Below are 13,268 nucleotides of genomic sequence, written 5' to 3'. Positions count from 1 at the left end.
GGAGGAGATGTCTCCTGGTGCCTGGCTCCTCCACATCTCCCCAGCTTCCCAGGACCCTCCACATCTGTGTCTCCACTCACCTGGGCTGTCACTGAACACACAGAAATCTGCTTCCCTCCTCATGGAAACGCTGCACTCCTGACCACAGGAGTCAAGCACAGGGCTCACTCTTAAGGGCTGAGGTGACTCTGCCTGGTCTCCATAGTCAGGTCCTGAGGAGGCTCAGGGTCCCTGGTGAGTTCTTCCCTCACATTCAGGACAGGCTCTCCGGGGTTTCCCAGATGAGGACAGACTGAACTCTGGCTGTGAAAAGCTGGGGAGGGTCCAGCCCTGACTCAGGGATGCTCACATCCTGACAGGCCCCAGGCTCCCCTCCTCCTCCTCTGGATAGGGCCATCAGACCCAGGCCTGGTCCAGCTGTCTTCTTGCAGCAGATTCATTTTCTCACTGGACAATACTAATGTTCACACCTCCCTTTCCTGTTTGTTCAACCAGTAAATGCAGCTTCTGACGCAGTGCACCCCACCACACCACCTGACAGCTTGTCCTGAGGAGGAGATGTGGCTTGTCCTCCTGTAGAAAGTAGGAAGGGACTGCTCGGGCTTCACTGTCCATGCCCTTGTCCTCCTGCAACGATGAACCAGGAAATGAAAATGGACGTGTGATAAGAATGACAGAACACAATGTGAAGTGGAGATAGAGCTGATTGGCTCTGCACAGACTGTCATGGCGTCACCCACCCCTCCCATCATGGAGGAGGCAGGAAGATGAGCTGATGAACGAAGAGGTCTATGACAGTGTCCAGGGGTCCGTGAGTCGTGACCTCAGGATGAGTCACCTACAAAAGAGTCCTGGTGCAGGAAGGCCACTTCCCAGGTGGGCCTCCGTCCCTGAGCCCCAGGTCCTCTGTCCTCCCTCCCTGTGGTTCTCTGCCATCCTCTCCTTCCTTCTCTCAAGGTTAAAATTACTATGGAGATCCTTCCTCACCCTGTCATGAGAGGAAAAGTAGCATGTTCCTGGTTAGGCACATTGGCATGTAAAGCACCTGAGTCTCAGCAGATTTGCCTCCATTACCAAACCCCAATCTACCACTTCACTCTCAAGATCTCTTGTAAATCAAGCAAATGCTCAACTCATGGAGGCTTATCTTTTTTTTACCTGGGTCCTGGGGCTTGAACTCTGGGCCTAGGCATTGTCCCTGAGCTCCTCTGCTCAAGGCTAGTGCTCTCCACTTGAGCCACAGCACCACTTCTGGTTTACCGATGGCTCATTGGAGATTAGAGTCGTGAAGACTTTCAGGCCTGGGCTGACTTTGAACTGTATAGCTAGGTTTACAGGCATGAGCCCCTGGCACCAAGTAAATTTTCCTTCTTCACTGACTCTCATGTCTTTTTGAAGACACTGCTGATCTCATTTCCAGCCGGAAACTGTTAATGGGAGCTGTGTGAGCGTCTTCCGTCCTGTAAAGGCCCTGCAGATCAGATGGGTTTTGACCCCGGGGTTTGGGATGGTGGATCCACACCAAAGGTGATGCTGACAGAGACAGGAGGGGCAGCTGTGACCACTGCGCCTTAGAGATGGTGGCTTGGGTGTGTGGTTTGTAACAATTCTTCGTTCTGAGTGGCTGTAGTTCATATGTTGATTTCTTTACATTCATGAAATGAACTCAAAATTAAAATACTGTATGATTAAAATTACTGAACAAAATTTCAATACACATATACACATTGTGAGGCCAGTGCAAAAATAAAGCTAATTATCATGAATTAGAGATAATAAGCTCAAGAACACATGTCATTCATCACCTTACATGGTTAAATCGTGTACATCAACAATAGATACAAAGAAGGAGTATATATATATATATATATATATATATATGTATATATATTATATACCCTGCACACACAGTGAACTCTCAAGGCTACTTTCACGGTGTATGTTACACCACGTGAGATTTCCTGACGTGGAAAATAGACACACACAATTCGTTGTTGTGATCTACACAATCTCAGAGAACACTGCTTGTCTGGAATTTATCTTAACACTAATGTGAAGACATTTCATTGGCACAAGTGTTCAGAGACTCTTGCGCAGGCCCTGTTGATCTCCCTCACGCGGCAGGAGGAATGGGCGACCCTGGGTGAGTGGAGGGGATCATGGACCGGCTCAAGCAGAAGTGTCCACCTGTGTGGGAGAGTGGGGATGGTGATCAGCCTGAGTTCTCAACCCTAGGGAAGGCAGGTCAGGCTCAGGATGGGAAACAAGTCTTCTGAACCAATAGGACGACGGCTTTGTCCTGCTTAGGAACCCTCGAGTTGGCTCAGAATCTGCCTTCCTCAGACCCCTGAGGAGTCCAGGAGGAGGCTGTGTCTCTGTGGAGATGCCTCACAGGGGAAGAGCGGTCCAGGAGGAAAGAAGGACACAGGAAGCAGATGCTCTGCCAGGGTCTTCTGGATGAACCCTCATGTCTTCAGTGTGGAAGCTGCAAGGATGTAGTCACGTATGTCAACATGACTAGCATGGCTGTGTTGATTACCATCTGAAAATCCAGTGGAGAGCAGGCGCACTCCAGGTCCAGAGTTCAAGTCAGCATTTGAGGAAATTTTGTATTTAAGCAAAGTACATGGCGATGAAGAAAGGTAGTCATGTTTGGTGAACGCCATCACTTCTGTTAGCGCCATGTCCACAGAGCTCAGCCCCCTCACCATTGTTTCACTTCCATCATCTAATACCCCTGGTAGTCAAGTTCTCCTCGTGAACGCCATCATTTCCACCTGGGGCCCATATTCCTCACGACACGCCATCCTGTGAAAATAAGAGTTAGCACATTTCTCTTCACAGCTCTCTTCTCCTCCTCAGGCTCTGCACACCCCAGTGCACGCTCCATTTCTGCAGTGGACACATGCTCACCTTCCACCTGTAGGAAGCCATGAAGACTTTGACTGTGCCCGGGTGGTTCCATGCAGTGAATATCCTGAGGTTCATCCATGCTGTCACAAAGGGAATCCCTTCCTTACCTGCAAGGGCGTAGGAATGTTCCATTTTATAAAGGAACCACATCCTCTCTTCATGTCTTCCCTCCTCAACACTCTGTTTATAACTACCTTGACTCCTTAGAACGATGCTGCAATGATTACACATGAGGGTGCCTGCATCACTGTCACAATAATTTCGTGTCCCTTTGGCATGCGCTGTGAGTGGTATGGTGGTGATGGGGTGCTTGTGATGTGCGATGGAGGGTGCTCCATGCAGCCTTCCAGGAGGGTTGCTCTTATTTCTACTCTGATCAACAGTGCACACGAGTTCCCCCTTCTGCACATCCTCCACATCACTGCTCAGTTATCACAGTCATTCTAACTGGTGAGAGCAGTATTGTGTGGTGTGGTGTTTAGTCTTTTGTTAGACTAGAGTGCTCACTTTATGGTTCTTGTGTCTGTTGGGCTGGCACCATGCCTCTAAAGACTCAAGTCTAGTTCTGCTATTGCCTGGTTATGATGGAGATGACATCTAGCAAAAATGTCTTAGCTCTGCTCAAACTAATTGTCGAGAGGGAAGCTGCATGAGGAGATCACTAAGATTACACACATGGTCCATTACTCTAGACCTCTTGTTTTTAAAATAATTTATATCACTGATAAAAATCTACAGCATTCTCCAGAGGTCTTTTGGCACCTTTCTCCTTGGAAACTATCTTTTGACAGTGTAAAACCATTTTTGTTTTCTTTTCTTTATACTGTGTTTAATTCTTTTGATATCTGGATATATTCCTAACCAGATATATAGCCTGTAAATACTAGTTCTGAATCTATGTCCTTTCCTTTCACTTTCTTCATTCTCCTCTCGTCTATGCAGAGCTCATGAGTTGATGCACTCTTGATAGGGTATTCTGCATGGTTCTTTGTGCTTTTGGGTTTCTGGAATGGAAATTATCACTTCAAATACCACCAAGATCCTTTTTCCTGTCTTTTTCTTTAACAGATTTAAAGATTCAACTCTTACATGAAAATTCCTGATATACTGGATGTTGGGGGCCAAGTAACGCCATGTCTAATAACTTTCTCCTGAGACAAGGCAAGGGCGCAAGACTTGATTACCATTGGTTACAAATGTGTTCTTGTTTATCACTCTCTGCTGGGACCTAGAGTGGGGGTGTATATGTTGCAGGGACTTCCTAAGGAGGGTTTTTTTGGAGAGAGAGATTTTCCTGCCTTGATGAAGCTGCGTGGTGTCTCTGTTCCTGCTCAGGGGAAAGAAGGCTGCGTGCGGGAGGTCGTGGGCCCTCTCTTCTCGAGGCTTGGTCTGTTCGGGGATTGTTTTCCCCCATACCTCCTACTAGTCCACAGGGACCAGGGAAAAGGACCCAACAACGTGGAGTGTATTCTGTGAGTATGATGAGACTAGAGTCCAAATTTCATTTACTTGAATCAAGGAGAGCAGAGAGAGCTTATGATAAGAGATGTTAAATGTCACTCTTACAAAGAGGAAAGTGATAAACCCAGGAAAACTGAGACTGGGGCTGGTCGAGGGCCTGGACGTACACAGAGTGACTGGCATGGGTGTGTGATGTGTGTGATGAACGTTATTCTTCTCCCCAGGAGACAAGTCCAGGTGCAGCTGCAGGAATCTGGACCTGGCCTGATGAGGCCCCACAGACCCTGTCCATCTCCTGCTCTGCCTCTGTCTCTACACCCAGCTATGCTGTGAACTGAGTCCCACAACCTCCAGAAATGGTCCAGAGTGGCTGGGTGGGATCTGCAGTGGAGGAAGCACAGAGTGTATAGAACCCAGCCCTTGAATCCTCTCAGTATCCACAGAGACACCTGAAAGACAAGGAGATTCTGGGATTGAGCAGTTCGAAGATGAGGACACAGACCTGTGAGACTGGGAGTGAAACTCAGGAATGCAGAGGTCAAGGCTGGGGTGCTCAGCTCCAGCAGGGGCACCCGGAACCCGCCCAGCACAGGACTCCCAGGCTGAGAGCTGGGCAGGGCCTGGACTTCACTCTCTGGGGTGCAGACCCCTCCCCCTTCTCCTGCACAGCAGGGATGCAGAGGCCTTTCCTGTCTCCACATCCCATGGTCTTTCTCTTCATAAGTCAAGCTTGGCTGCCCTTTCCTATCCCAGTGCAGGCTCCCCACAGTAACAATGAAGGCTAAGATTTCAATTAGTCTTCCTTCATAACGACACTAAATATCAAACTTAAAAGCATGGAGCTGCAGGTGTGAGCCCTCCCCGCCCTCCCTCTATTCTCAGGCCTCTCTGCCCTTCTAGGTCCACTCAGCTCCAGCCCTGGCATCACTTCACTTTGTGTGTGGTAGTCAGGCCCTGGGCATGGGTCTAGACTAGAATGGCTGCTCTTGCCATAGACACGGAATGGAGACTCAGGCAGGCACTGCACAGACTTTGACACCTGGTCATCAGCTCTGTCTGTCTGGTCTGATGAGTGGAAGGCAGTCTTTACAGAGGCCAGCACTGCCTCCATCTGGAAGAGAGCTACTCACATGCTGACATCACCAAGACTGACTGATACGTGGAAGAAGTGGCCTGGGTGACCTGCTGTGTGTCTATCTGATTGAATGTAATTATTAAAATAACAGATGCACAGAATCTCATCACCATTGCCTACCAAGTACTAAATATTGAAGATGAATACTCATCAAGAGTTAATGTCAGGTTTCTATAAATTATAGCATTGCAGATATGTGCTCATGCCTGTCCTGGTAGGTATTCAGTATGCTGAAAAGTAGACGATGGTGTTGTAAACACAGCCAAACTGAACAGTTTGTGAGTTCTCATCCCACATACCCAGCCAGAAGCCATGCTGGAGTGTGAGGTGCAATCTCTCTTCAGCAGAGCACACAGTGTAGAGTGCAGGATTCAAGAAGCTCCTGACTCAGGACAAGGAGGTGGATGTGCAGGGATTGTTCTGTGCAGATGAGTCAGAGCCAAGGCGCAGAGCCTGAGTCACTGATCTCAGCATTCTCCACTGTGACACGTCATGGAGGGGGAGCAGGCGTCTCTGTGTAGGAAGGGATGATATCATACAGGTGTTCCCTGGCTCCAGTGTGGGGTAGGGATGGCAATGCAGCAATGGTGACAACATGGGACCCTATAGATCTCTGTGCTATAACTCACACATGCAGTCCTGCTGGCCCCACAGCATTGGTTCCTCAGACTGGAGATGGCGTGATGTGTCCATATTGCTGGCCTCACAGTGGGGATGGAGCTGGACTCTGCTCCTCCAGGACTTACAGGATGTCAGCCCAGTCCCTCCATCCCAAGGAGAACCCTCCACAAGCAGCCTGGACTGCACCTCAACATGTACACAGTTCCCAGAGACTGTATAGGATCTGGTGTTTGATCCAGCACCTGGCAACCCATTGTGCAAACCCCACCTCTGAGCACTGGGTCAGCTCTGGGCTGTGAGAACAGCACCTGGCTCGTCTGTGGGTCCAGAAAGAACCTTCCATGCTTAAGGTGGTAGTGCTGGCTGCATGGAACTGGAGCCTCCAGAGAGGGACTGATCCGATCCTGCATGGAACCCCGGGATTCCCAGATGCTGGAGAACAGAAAACCTCAGTGCAGGCCCTGCCCAGGGCAGGGGCTGTGTCATCACATTTACCTTTGTTTTTCTGAGCAAACCAGTCACTGCTCAGAAGGGTTGGTGTGGATCCTGCAGACTACAAGGCAGGATGGGGATGGACCTGCAGTCTAGACTTGTGCCCACACCCATCCTATGAAGGGCTGACAGGAGCAGGCCTGAGCCCCACTGCCTGTACACACAGTGGTCTGCTGTGATCTGCATGAGGAAGGATGAAGCCTAAAGGAGGCAAGAGTGACCTCTCCATATCCCCAGCTCCACTGGCTTCTTTCAATCCCTGGCTTGCTGCAGAGAAGAATCCTTGTGCAGACATTGCTTGTTTGTGGTCTCTGTGCAGAAAGAACAGCCTGGTAAATGAGGGCAATTCACTGCTCCAAGAGAGGAGCTGAGTCCATGCAGGGCAGAGCCATTGGCTTGTCTGGGGATTCCTGAGGAAATGCCCTGTGAGCAGAGACAGGGCCTCCCTGCAGGACAGGTGGACGCCAGGACTCAGGACCCACCCAGCTCAGCTGCAGAGCTGGACCTGGTGCAGAGGCCTGGGCTGAGTTGAGGCAGGACTGGCTGTGCTCAGAGGGAGGTGAGGATATTGAGCAGATCAACCACAAACACTGGGAAAACTTGAGGACCTGTGGACAAATACTGAAAGAATCTACACATTCATTACATTGTCCCAGCTTATTTGAGAAAGGTTTTGGAAACATTCCTTCTCAAATTTTGGATATTTCTACCTTATTTAGGATGGATTATTATAGCCTCTGATTTTGTTTCATTCACTTCCCTTCTTATTTTAGACATATTGGTTAAGGACTAATCAATTTAGTTTATCAAAGGAACTTAGTTTTTGTTTCTTTGAATGCCATGAGCACTAGACAAAGTTCTGTTTTGAGAAAATGGGAATGAGATGCCACCATATTTAAAGCACTCATTCCTGAGAGGCTGGGAAACCCTGAGTTCTTCACCAACCAGCTCCCCTGGCTCCCATCTTCAGTGTGGTCACAGCAGGCTGGCCATGAGGGGGCATGCCACAGTCCCTCTTCCTTCTCACCTGCTTCCAGCCTTGAGCTGACTATGTGAACCTGCCTCATGAATGTGCAAATAAGCAGCCTCTGAGGTGGGCAATATAGACAGGGCTCTTTCCCTCTGCAGCCTGCAGCCAGCTCTCCTGTCAAGCTCACCAGAGCCCAGAGCCCAGCATGGACCTGAGCTGGAGCTTCCTCTTCTTGCTGGCAGCAGCTACAGGTGAGCCGCTGTCCAGGACCAGGCCTCGGAGGGTCCAGACCCTAACTAGAGATTTCACGTCCTCCCTCTCTTCTCCAGGTGTCCACTCCCAGGTCCAGCTGGAGCAGCCTGGGTCTGAAGTGAGGAGGCCTGGAGACTCAGCCAAGTTGTCCTGCAGGACTTCTGGATTCACCTTTACAGACTACTATATGAGCTGGGTGAAGCAGAAGTCAGGACAGGGCCTTGAGTGGATTGGAAGGATTGACCCTGAAGATGGTGAAACTAAATACACTCAGAAGTTCCAGGGCAAGGTGACCTTGACTGCAGACACCTCCTCCAGCACAGCCTACATGGAACTGAGCAGGCTGATGGCCGAGGACTCGGCCGTGTATTACTGTGCGAGAGGCACAGTGTGTCACAAACCCTGAGGGAAGACAGCTGCCCCAGAGCTGTGAGGAGAAGGTGATTCCCCTGAGTGCCTGCTTACAACGTGGAGATGATTAACAGAAGAAAGGCTGCAGACCTGAGTCCATTCTCAGTGTATGGGAAAGGTTCTGTGCCTGTCACCATTCTCAGGAAATGCAGATATTAAGGGAAGTTTACAATAAATAAAGTTAGCAAAGACATTACCCAGTTAATAGTCATGTGACCATGTTTTCCTGTCAACTGCTCCTATGTTTTCAGTGTCTATACCATAAAAGCTTTCTGGAGCTTCAAACCTAAATTATACCTACAGCCCCAAAAATTGAATCTCCCAAAAACAAGTCCTCAAAGAAACAACCTCGCCATTCATAAAAGGGCTAAGTACATTAATAGAGACTTCTGTAAAGAGGAAATAAGAATGGCCAATAGACCCATGAAGAAATGCTCGTCATCGCTGGCTATAAAGGAAATATAAATCAAAACAACCTTGAGATTCCTCCTCACTCCAGTTACACTGTCCATTGTCATACAATCTATTAACAACAGATGGTGGCATGGATGTGGACAGATGGGATCCATACTGCACTGCTGATGGGAGTGTAAACTTTTGCAGTCACTGTGTAAAGCGGTATGGAGGTTCCTCAAGAGAGTAAACATAGGGCTTCCCCATGACCCATCAATCCACTCCTGGGCATTTACCCAAATGTCCATACACCAGGCTATACTAAAACTACCAGAACAACCACGTTAGCCGCTGCTTTATTTTCCATAACTAAGATATGGAACCAACCCAGATGTCCCTCAGTCGATAAGTGCATCAAGAAGATGTGGTATTTATACACAATGGAATTCTATGCTTCATCACAAAGAATGATGTCACCACATTCATAAAGAAATGAAAGGCCTTGGGGGAAAAAGGATATTGAGTGAAATAAGCCAGACCCAAAGAAACATAGACTCTATGGTTTACCTCATTTGTAATAATCACTATATATCTAGGATTTTCCTACTAGAGAATCACAATACCTCAATAGATTTGTGCATACGAACATACAGGATGATACTCAACAAAATTCCAAGATATGGGAACAAGAGCTTTATCTTTGTGGTTTATTTAATCATACTGTGTGAAGTTATTTCTTTTCTCTTTTTGTATCCCCTTCTGACTTATCCCCTGGTGTTGATGTGTCTGACTTTGGTATCTGGCACCTTTAGTGCCTGCTGTCTTGCATATGTGTTATTTGTTTATTTTAATAAGGGAAGGGAATGGGAAAACAAAATGAAGAGACAAAGTGCAGAAGGTGAACCAATGTAACAGTGATATTCAGTAGGCAACATGTTGAAAATAAACTTTACAACTCAGAAATGCATGAGGAACAGGGAACTTAGAAGAAAAACATTGGAAGGTGTAATAATTGAGAAGTAATGTACTCATACCTTATGAACATAAATGTAACCCCTCTATATGTCACCCTGACAATAAAAATTTAAGAAAAACAGGATACTAAAACTTGTCTAGGAATCTTTCTTCATCAAGAAGGTCAATTATTGTCAGTTAATGATTATATTTACAGAGATTATCACCTGTAGCCAGGTCAGCCTGGGAGCAGAGCAGAGCTGAGCCAGGCCTGGGCTCCTGGTGTCTGTGCTGCCTCTGGGCCCAGCAGTGGTCACAGGATTCCTCCCTCAATCTGTATTCTGCACTCCTTCAGGATGTGTTCTGTCTTTTCCTGGTAATATTAAAAATGAAATGGAGTCTCAATATGGAAACACAAACATGTTGCATCATCAGTGGGTCAGGGAAGAAATGAGAAATTCAACAGTTTATGCTAGTTAACAAAAAGAAGAAACAAAATACCAGCTTTTGGGGGATTTAGAAAAGGCAATACTCAGAGAAAAATCCATAGCTTTGAGTGCCTATATCAACAAATTGGAGAGACCTCAAACCCAATAATTTAATGAAGCACCTCAAACTCATGGAAATAGAACAACAAACGAAACCCCAATCCTGTAGATGGAAACAAATGAATTATTAAAATTCAATCAGAATTAGATGAATTAGAGTCCAAGAAAAAACATAGAAAGAACCAACAAAACAAAGAATTGGTTCTCTGAAGAAGCTAATAAAATTGACAGGCCCTTAGCAAATCTCACAAACAGAACAAGAGAACACACCCAAAGAAGCAAAATCACAGAAAGAGTGAAACCACAAGAACAATCAAGATTCACAGCATCGTAGGGTAGACTTCTCAAACCTTTATGCCAAGAAATTAGAGAATCTTGAAGAAATGGATAAATTGCAGGAAATATGGACACACCCAAACTAAACCAATATCTAAACCAACTAAACAGACCCATTTTGAGTAATGAAATAGAAATGGCAATCGAAGACCTTCCACCAAAGAAAAGCCCAGGAGCTGATGGATTCTCAGCTGAATTCTGTAAGGCCTTCAAAGCACAACTCTCCCCAGTTCTCCTCAAACTCTTCAATGAAATGGAAAACAAAGGCTCTTTACCAAACTCATTCTTTGAAGCAGGCTTCACCCTCATCCCAAAACCAGACAGGGACTCACCTAGATTGAGAACCATAGACCCAGTTCTTTGATGCACATTGAGGCAATACTGGACAATGGTAGACAAGATGTCCAGTGAGGACACTGCGGCATGGCTTCCCCTCTGCCGTCCACTTCTGTACAGCACCATGCTTCACTGTGTGCAGTCACTGTGAACCATTGTCTAATGAAGCTAATTCTCAGAGTGCACCTCACAGGCACCCCACCATGCTGCTGGAGAGATGGTGTTTTAGGGTTCTGAGACTTGGACAGTGCTGTGCTGGTGGAAAGGGAAGGAAGTTTTCTGAAGTTTTGAGAGTGGGACAGCGCCATGCTGTGGAAGAAGTGAGGTCAATTATGGCTTCTGAATGTCTGAGCCTTGTCTTGAGGCTGCTGTAGAATCAGTCATGGAGGACGGGCCCTGTGCTGAGGAGAAGATGTGTTCTGTAGCCATGGATGACATGATCTGCCAGCAGTGTGTTCACACACAGTGAGACCAAAGGAGGAATTCTCAGGAAAGAAACCCAAAGTCACAAGGAGCATGTGCTCTATCATATAAAATAGTGTTTATCAAATAAAAACAGACACACTAAGTGAGTTTAATTAGGAATACACACACACATGATCTTGTCCTTCTGTGCCCACAAATTTCACCAGTTAACTTATTTCCCATTTACTAACTGAAGCTCACAGGCTCTGTGGAGCGTCATTGTTGGTTTTGTTTCTTCTGTTCTTTTTAGTTGATTGATTATCCGCCTTTGAGTAGAAAATATGAACTATAATAATGGATGTTGAAGGGGTGATCAAACACAGTACTGGTCCTCACTTGACATTACGTTGAAAATTAACTATACAAGGTGTGTGGGATACAGGTAAGGAAAGTAGGAGAGAGCTATGTAAGGAGTGACATTGTTGTAAAACAAAAGTGCTAAAAACCTGACTTGTACCACTCTAACAGCTCTGAACATACACTTTATAATAACAATTTATAAAGGGAATTTGAAAACTGTAAGATGGCAACAAAATATTAAAAGCAGAACAACGGATGAGCCGCCTGTCTCCACACTGAGCTCAAGCTCCAAGCCAAGATCCTGCCTGCATCCAAGAGACTCCTGCACTGCGTGTGGACCTCAGAAGTGAAGACAGAAGGCAAGACGATGGCCTCAGTGACCAGATCCGACTCCTAGGAAGGGGAGGACGAATCCTGAGCACACTCACCCAGGAAGATGTGCAGCCATGAAAACAGACGCTGTGCAGCTCTGTGTATTCACCATGGAACACAGTTCAGCCGTGTGCTGGGAAGAGGTCCTGCCATTTGCATTCCCAATGGAAAGCCAGCCCACCACCAAAATGCCATTTGAAAGCAACAAGGATAGACTTGTCCTCACATGTTAAGAACCATAACCCAAGTGAGGGAAAAAAGACACTGTGTCAGTTGGTTATAGGCATTGTAATATGTGTGGGTGAGCAAGGGACAGAACACTGTTATCAATTACAGAGAATGACAGGTGGGGGACATGGAGACAGATGAATTCACAGGTTCACAGTGAGCCAGAGCAGGCTCTATGGCCTTTATTTCTTCATTAATTTTTCAGACTCTGAAAACAATTTTTCATGCTATGAATATCACATGGTTTGGGGTGTTTTGTCAAAGAAATTGAATAAGTGTCAAAAATAAAATTAAGACACACTAAGTGAGCATAGCCAGAAATACACATCAACATGAGGTCAGCCAGCTTGTCCTGCAGTGTCCACCATTACACCAGTTGACTCATGTCTCAGTCAAATGCTATGTGAAGCTCACGGACTGTACGGAGGGAGGACAGGAAGAGGTAAAGACAGAGGAAGGATTACAGAGCCTGACAGGAAACAGGTCAGGAAGAAATGTGTTCACGGCTTGGCTGTGCTGTTGGAGGAGGAGCTTCCTATGTGTCCATGCTTAACAAATCACCATTTATCTATGAACACTTCATGTTGCATGTTGTCAGTCAGTGAGGTTATTACAAATACACATAAGACATTGCTGTATACAATTAATGCATCTAATGAGAAAAACAAGGAAGGGAGCTGTACTGTGACGAATGGTGTGACCACATCAAGACCTGCCTGACCCTGGGTCACTTGGTGTCTTCTCATAGTGCAGTCAAGTGCCACAAAGCCACATGGGATCTCAGGACAGGAAGGAGGGTCTGTCACCAGCCAGATGAGCACCATTTCCTAGAACCACACCGGGACCTGATGACCACGTTGTTGGTGGGAAGATCCAGGATTAGGGGTGAATTAAATGGCATGTGAAATCTTAGTATTGTACAAATGCTTTCATAGTAGTTTAACAATTAGCATGCTCACATGGAGATAGCAATCATGTTGTAACTCAAGTTTTATGTTAATTCTTAAATGTTAAGCAGAATGCTCACCAGGGACAATGGCACAGTGAGAGGACATGTGTATCCCCACTGCACCCACACAAG

At 46.6% G+C, this 13,268-nt stretch overlaps 1 gene segment (V, D, J or C); it reads left to right on the top strand.

The window, feature by feature from the left end:
* Positions 1–7,765: 7,765 nt before the first annotated feature.
* Positions 7,766–8,250, top strand: LOC150055016 (immunoglobulin heavy variable 1-69-2-like). The segment is given in 2 exon segments: positions 7,766–7,843; positions 7,922–8,250. Coding segments are annotated over 2 exon segments (375 nt in total).
* The last annotated feature ends 5,018 nt before the right edge of the window (positions 8,251–13,268 follow it).

Source organism: Megascapheus bottae, chromosome 14 (genome assembly GCF_031878675.1).
Source record: "Megascapheus bottae isolate mThoBot1 chromosome 14, mThoBot2.hap1, whole genome shotgun sequence".
Lineage (NCBI taxonomy): Eukaryota > Metazoa > Chordata > Mammalia > Rodentia > Geomyidae > Megascapheus > Megascapheus bottae.
This window is presented reverse-complemented; position numbering and strand designations above follow the sequence as displayed.